Source organism: Crocuta crocuta, unplaced genomic scaffold, assembly GCF_008692635.1.
Source record: "Crocuta crocuta isolate KB4526 unplaced genomic scaffold, BGI_CrCroc_1.0 scaffold510, whole genome shotgun sequence".
NCBI lineage: Eukaryota > Metazoa > Chordata > Mammalia > Carnivora > Hyaenidae > Crocuta > Crocuta crocuta.
This window is the reverse complement of record NW_027531921.1, coordinates 464,570-472,259: the sequence shown is the minus strand read 5'-3', so window position 1 is coordinate 472,259 and position 7,690 is coordinate 464,570. Positions and strand designations below refer to the sequence as shown.

The window sequence follows — 7,690 nt, the reverse complement described above, 5'->3', positions numbered from 1 at the left end:
GTATAGGCTAGTCTTATATAGTAATTTGTGAGAAAACATGGTGGAACATATTTTTGCAATATTTATTAAAACTTGTAAATATTCATAACCTCTGCATGTTAACCCAACTTCTATGGTATGTCTCTTTTATTAGAAAGCATATACATTTTCCCAAGAAGTCAGGTTTAAAAAGATGTTGAGGGGCGCCTGGGTGGCTCAGTCAGTTGGGCGTCCGACTTCGGCTCAGGTCATGATCTCACGATTCGTGGGTTCGAGCCCCGCATCAGGCTTTGTGCTGACAGTCAGCTCAGAGCCTGGAGCCTGTTTCAGATTCTGTATTTCCCTCTCTCTCTGAACCTCCCCTGTTGATGCTCTCTCTCCCTCTCTCGGAAATAAATAAAACATTAAAAAATTTTTTAAAAGATGTTAATTTCAGTTCTATGAATTGTAGCAGCCAATGGAACACAATCATGTGTCCATCAGGAGGAAAAGTGTTTAATTATTTATGACACATACATACTTTAGAATTCTAGGAAGTAAGTGTTATCATGGAAAGATCTTTCATTCACTATATGAAGTGGCAAAGGTAACCAGAAAGTTAACACATGCATCATTACCCAGTATGTTAAAAGGAAAACAATGTTACACATACATGAAAAGCCTAGAATAAGCTTTAAAATAATACACACCAGATTGGTAATTGCGGTTAACTCTGAGAAGAGGGCGGAATTTTTGGAGGAACTTTGTAAAAGGTAGAATTGTGACTGATTTCTATTTTTGGAATTTTTTTTTTTACAAGAATGTATGCACGACTACCTTTGTAAGTAAAATATTTGTAAAAGCCTGAAACCAGAAAGAGGAAATGTGAATATTAATCAGTTAAAAGAACTGCTAGTTGCTGCAGTAGACACGACCTGTAACGTGAGCGGCTTACCACCACAGAACTGTTGTCATTCACATAAATTCTGATGTGGGTTGGCAGGGGCTTTCTCAGGTAACTCAGGGATCTAGACCGCCTACATCTTGTGGCTCTACATCTCAACACGGGCTCCCCGTGTTTGCTGCTGAGCTGCAGAAGCTGCATGGAGATGGCATGCTGGCTCCAAACCACAAGTGGGCCCTCCAGGAAGGAGAGACAAGGTGTGGATGAGCACTTACAAGGTCTCCCAGAAGCTGTCACCCAGTAGGTGCTTAAGAAAAAGGAATTTGTGGGGCACCTGGGTGGCTCAGTTGGTTAAGCGTCTGACTTCAGCTCAGGTCATGAGCTCACAGTCTGTGAGTTCGAGTCCCGCATCGGGCTCTGTGCTGTCAGCTCAGAGCCTGGAGCCTGTTTCTGATTCTGTGTCTCCCTCTCTCTGCCCCTTCCCTGCTCACTCTCTCAAAAATAAATAAACTTAAAACAGATCTTTTTAAAGAAAAAAGAAAGAAAAAGGAATTTGCTATGACATCAACCCTCTTCATTTCTTGGAGGAGTTTCTGAGAAAAACAAATTTGCCTTGACATTCACTAGCTTTTTCAAGAGCCTATTATGTGACACGTGTTCTCAAATACAGGATCACATCTAGTTTTCAAGGGAGGCTCTGAATCTTAGCAGGGAGAACTCACCATTGTTCACTCAATAGCACTTTTCTGCACTGACTGCCTTTTGCAATAACTTCTATCATCTCAGCAGACAGAGAATTTTCTCCTTCCTTGTGATGCGGAGTTGAAATCTTAATTTATGAGCCTCTGCTGCCTTCCACATAACTGGACCTTCCTGAAAACCTTTTGGCACACTGCAAACTAGGAATTTCCTGTGGGGCAGCTACACAGACAAGGGGTAACAGAGGGATGGTTGTTTCAGTCTGTGCGGGATGCTATAATGAGATTCCATTGACTGGGTAGCTTAAACAGAAATTTGTTGTCCTAGGGTCTACAAAGTCCAAGATCAGGGTGGTGGCAGATTCAGTGTCTGTTAAGGGCCTTCTACCTGGTTTGCAGCCAGCCAACCATTTTCTCCTTTTATCTTCACATGGCCAAGAGGTCTCAAGTCTCTTTCTCTTCTTATAAGGACACTAAACTCATCATGGAGGCTCTACCCTCATGACCTCATTCAAATCTATTGACCTCCCTAAGGCCCCACCTCCGAATACTACCCCATTGGGGGTTATGGTTTCAATACATGAATCCTGGGAGAACACAAAACATATAGTCTGTAACGATGATTGCTTTTTCTTTTATTTATCTTATTTATCTTAAATAGTTTATCGTCAAGTTGGTTTCCATATAATACCCAGTGCTCATCCCCACAAGTGCCNNNCTTTCTCCTCTAGGGTTTTGATAGTCTCCTGTCTCATATTCAGGTCCTTTATCCATTTTGAGTTTATTTTTGTGTATGGTGTGAGAAAATGATCCAGTTTCGTTCTTCTGCATGTTGCTGTCCAGTTCTCCCAGCACCATCTGTTAAAAAGGCTGTCTTTTTTTATTGGATACTCTTTCCCGCTTTGTCAAAGATTAGTTGGCCATATATTTGTGGATCCAATTCTGAGTTCTCCATTCTATTCCATTGGTCTATGTGATTGCTTTTTCTTTTAAACCAGAACTAGTATGTCTGCTAAGGAAGCATTCTTCACTTCCTAGAAGAACTCCAAGGATTTTAAGAATTCAGCCTTTGTAGGTTAATATCCAGAATCTATAAGGAACTCACCAAACTACACGCCCGAAAAACAAACAACCCAGTGAAGAAATGGACAGAAGATATGAACAGACACTTCTCCNTGGCTTTATCTACCATTTATGAGGGAGGCTTTGGGATTTGTTTGTTTGTGTTTTTTTATTTGTTTTATTTTTGAGGCTTTGGGTTTTAACTACATGGGTAAACTCACTCATCTCTGTATGTGTTCAGTGGACAACTTCAAAAACAGGCATCCAATTAAAATCTTATGCAAATATCAGGGTGATTTCAAAAATAATCTGACTTCAGGGGCACCTGGGTGGCTCAGTTGGTTAAGCTTCGGACTCGTGATTTCGGCTCAGGTCATGATCTTGCGGTTCGTGGAATTGAGCCCCGCGCCACTGGGCTCTGCACTGAGAGCGGAGGGGCCTGCTTGGGATTCTCACGCACACACACTCTGCCCCTCCCCTGACTGTGCTAAATAAATACACATTTTTTTAAGTCTGACTTCAGAGTTATATCCCAATAACCAGTAGATTATGTGTCACATCAGACTCTACTCACAAGCCTATTGGGAAAACACTTTGACAAGTTTTTAAAAACACCCAGAGGGGATGATCCTAGGGCTACCATAAAAATGTACCCCAACTGGCTGGCTTCAAACAACAGAAATGTATTTTGTAGTTCTGGAGGCCCACAGTCCAAAATGAAGGTGTCAGCACACTGGCTTGGAGGGAGAACTCTATCTCCTGGCTCTCTCCTCGTTTCTGACAACTGCCAGCCATCCTTGACATTCTTTCCCTTTCAGATGCTTCACTCCACTCTCAGATTCCATTCTTCACATCCTCTCCTCCATGTCCTCTGTGTGTGCTTACATCTCACTCTCCTTTCCCTTATCTTGCCGCTCACTGTTTTTAGGGCCCACCCTAAGCCCAAGAGAATCACAACTCAAGATTCCTAGAGTAATTCACGTTTGCAAAAACCCTACTTTCAAATAAGACCACATACACACATACAGGCATGCCTCGTTTTTCAAAAGTTCATTGTGCCACTTCACTTTCATTAAAGATCTGTTGGTACCCGTTTCCGCTAATTGAAAGAAATGCAAAGAACCTTTTAAGACAAAAAGGTGAAAAACAAAAATAGAGTCCAGCACTTGTTTTGCAGAGAGCCCGGAGAGAGGAGGCACACACCCCATGCAGAGAGGGCAGTGCCATAGGCTCCTTCCCCCAGCAACAACACCCGGCATCTCTCAGCATCAATCCACCATAACTTTGAAGCTGTCTTTGAGCGTCTGTACTTTCTCTTGATTTATTTTGTGCATCTATTATCAAGATGTGTCCTAAGGTATCAGAAAAGCCAGAGAGAGNGGGAAAGCTAAAAAAAAAAAAACCCTTTCCATATAATTAATGGTAATCGTTCCTCCACATTATGCCACTTAGGCTTATAGAACCTTTCATAGGAAGGCTCCGCTTTCAGATAGAGGGGGAGTTCTATACTGCGAATGAGGACTTGGATATATCTTTTGAACTGGGTCACTGTTCAATTTACTACAGATGGATCTAGACAACACTTGCCAAAATCAAACTTTTAAGTTCACAGGGATGTTGCATTCAGGGCTCCAGAGTGATGTTTGGGACAGCCAGGGGACTTCTGTGGGGGTAGGGATGTCCTGTTAGAGACAAGGCAGATGGTTCTAGGTGTCCACTGGGAGCAGAGCACAGGCGTCAGAGCAGACAGTGAAAAGCTGGTCAGTAGGCCAGGGTCCAGAGTTGAACGGGGTCGGGGGGAAGGCACATGGGAAGATCTGGAAGAAGGTGCTGTGACTCCAGAAATTGCTGGGACTGGACACAAACCTGGGCAGAATCAGCTATTAAGGTATAATAGTGATCAGAGCAGGAGTCCCCTAGATAAGTACAGCTCCATCAATTCCCAAACTATGTTTTATTCTCATTTCCCCTTTTTTAGGGGCCTGCTTTTTTTTTTTTATGTTTTATTTATTTCTAGGAGAGAGAGAGAGAGAGACAGCGTGAGCAGGGGAGGGTCAGAGAGAGAGGGAGTCACAGACTGAGACAGGCTCCAGGCTCTGAGCTGGCAGTCAGCACAGAGCCCGACGCGGGGCTCGAACCCATGAACCGTGAGATCATGACCTAAGCGAAAGTCGGACGCTTAACCGACTAAGCCACCCGGGCGTTTAGGGGCCTGCTTTTAGTTCCTTGTCACATGGTCCTTCTTTTTGCTGCCTGAGAAACACTACGAAGTGCTAAGAGAAATGGAGTGAGACAGCTCAGGTGGTGAGGCGTGGAAACAACGTGGACCCTAAATGAATTCAGACCAGAGTTATAGACCCCACTCCGTCACTGGGGCTGGGTATAATCTTGGAGAGATCACCAATCACTATGAGCTGTAGAGTCATCATCTGTAAAATGGGTTTGATGAGCCCTGTCATGCTGGAATGTATGTGAAGAAAAGTAGCTGGCACAGTGCCTGGCATTTATTGGATCTTTACCAAATGGCAGCTATTTCTAATATTGTTTTGTTTTGTCCCCAGACTCTACTGCCCCCTCCTCTGGGATTCTGTGTTAATCCAGGACATCTCAGTTAATACGCCGCTCGCTGCTCGGGAGGAGACAGAATATCACATCAGGCAAAAATGCAGCTTCACAAATAAAACTCATTACATCTTTTCTCCTAGAGGATATATTCATTTGGTTACAGTTAGTCTTTCTCCGCTGATAGAACTCAAAAGTTCCCAAACTTTGAGTCAAAGACCAACTCCTGTCTTCCCTCCTAGCTGTTCCTCCATCCCAAACACTGTTTCCATTCATTCCAATCCTCTCCAAAACCTAAATGTNACCTTTCCTTTAGGGGCACTTGGGAGGCTCAGTCGGCTGAGTGTCTGACTCTTGATTTCAGCTCGGATCATGATCCCAGGGTTGTGGGATCAAGCCCTGCATCGTGCCCCGTGCTGAGTGTGGAGCCTGCTTAAGATTCTCTTTCCCCCTCCCTCTGCCCCTCTCCCCTGCTTGTGTGCATCCAAAATACAATAAATAAATAAATAAAATTTTAAAAAAGATAACCTACGTTTAATGTTATTTAAATGGCGTAGGCTCTGGCTTTCTCTGGCCAGGGAGGAGTGGCAGCCTAGTGGCCTCTGGGTGCCATTGCAAGGGAATATCACCCTAGTCTCAAGCAGTCATTGCAGATGATGTACAGAACACCCAGTCGGTGCACTGTGTTAACTGGCCTGGAACAAGAGGTCGGACCATCTTGCATACCTGCCCCGGATGGAGAGTTCCCTCTGGTTTACCCATGATACCAGGCAGGTTCCCATTCCAGGCTTTTCTGTCACGTCTAGAACACATCACCTGTCGGTCCAGCCCCTGCTACCGCCCGCAGGAGGGACTACAGTCTCTCAAAGCCCTAAACTGCCTTGGCTCAGGGCTTCTACCTGACTGCTTGCATCTAGAGTTCCACCTCCTCACTCTTTGTTTTTGCTTGGTCTTCATGTTCTGGAAGACATCTTGCCGTCTTCCTGGTGACTGCCGCTCCTAGCCTCTACCATTTTATGACTAGGGGCATGACTTCGCTATTAACACAGTGCTTTCTAAGGAGAAAAGACCCAATTAACGTTTGGCAAATAAATGAGTCAGTGAGCAGGATCTTTCATTTAATACAATTTATTAAGATTATGCCCACTTTCTTCAGCAAGCCAAGCAAGTCCAGGTATATGTCTTTTAATTTTACAGAACAACAAACTAGCGGTTAAGGGAATCCAAAAATGAACCGCCTTTTACATTCCATTTTTTTCCTCCATTTTCTTTCACATTCCCAAGGAAGTTCCCATTCCCATGTTGTTATCTTGTTCCAGATCACAAGACAAAATTAAAGGATTCCCAGTTTATTTTGTAAAATGTCAAAAATCATATTAAGTCTAAGAAACAGCAACAGAATGAGACAAATTCACTTATACACTTAGATTTAATGCTAATAAACTTTCTGGTAAAGGAAACAGCAGTTGAAAACTACCAAAGGTTTAAAAAAAAAAAAAAGATAAACTTCCAAATCATCCATACAAAACAGGAACACAAAGTTGTTGTACACTGTGCTCTCCTCAGTTTGACCCTGACCCTGTACTCAGAGCCAGGACTGCCCTCTTCAAATACAGAGTGACCCTCTGGGCTCACTCTTCAGCCGTGGCAGGAGACGCTGCCAATCACTGCTGTGGGACCGACATGGCAGCAGTACTTTCCTCAAAACCAATTCCCGTCCAATCCCCCTCTTCATCATCTCTTAAAGCTTTCTCATACCACAGTGAGAAGGAAATGGGGTCCATCCCTTTGATCTTAACCAGAAATTCTAGAACTTTCACCTTGGTGGTTTCAGCATAGGCCCTGAGACCCCACCGGAATTCATAGCGTGGAGGATCGCTGTTGGGCACCTGTCGGGATTCTAGGTAACTATCACGCACCCAATCTACGGTGATGAGCTTCCTGGGCTCCCCATAAATGAAGTGCTCCTTCCCGGCATACACTCCCATAATATTCAGGAAATCCCAGAGGTTCTCCTCAGAGATGCAATTGCCCTCTAGGAAGATCACACCCAGGATGATTGCCAGGAAGCCGTTTGTAGGCATGCGGTGCTTCTCAGTAGACACCTCATCATCAGCGAGGTCCAGGGAGCTGACAAGGACATAGCCATGGACAGTAGGGTCTACCTCCTTCACATCAATGCCACAGATCACCTCCAGACACTTGGAAGCTCTCGTAAAGATCACAGGGAAATGTTTCCTGTACTTTTTCGTGATCACATTCACCATCTCTGCCTCTGTGATGAAATCCTTCGATTGATACTTAAGGATCATGAAACGCGCTAAATCAGCTACCTGCTCATCTAGTGGGTCTTTGGGCGAAGACTCAATGTCTGCTGAGGCCTGCAGGGAACCTGGATCCTCTTTTTCTGGGCTACTGGAGCCTCCTTCTGAGGTGCTCCGCAATGCGGGGACGGAGCAGGAGCCCTCAAGGCTCTGGGGAGGACTCAGTGTTGCGGCAGGCTCCT

At 44.4% G+C, this 7,690-nt stretch overlaps 1 protein-coding gene and 1 long non-coding RNA gene across 2 annotated transcripts in view; one reads left to right on the top strand and one right to left on the bottom strand.

Annotated features, from left to right (window-relative positions):
- The window catches only part of LOC144240630 (uncharacterized), a 310,481-nt gene extending 305,002 nt beyond the window's left edge, over positions 1 to 5,479 (top strand). Inside the window, exon 3 of the long non-coding RNA XR_013337780.1 lies at positions 5,184 to 5,479. This is a non-coding gene — a long non-coding RNA (uncharacterized LOC144240630). The remainder of the gene's footprint in view (positions 1 to 5,183) is intronic.
- An 817-nt stretch (positions 5,480 to 6,296) lies between these two features.
- LOC144240629 (melanoma-associated antigen 10-like) overlaps positions 6,297 to 7,690 on the bottom strand; it is a 2,726-nt gene continuing 1,332 nt past the window's right edge. Inside the window, exon 3 of the mRNA XM_077774984.1 lies at positions 6,297 to 7,688. Coding sequence (XP_077631110.1) covers positions 6,849 to 7,688 — 840 coding nt within the window. The 3' untranslated portion in view covers positions 6,297 to 6,848. The remainder of the gene's footprint in view (positions 7,689 to 7,690) is intronic.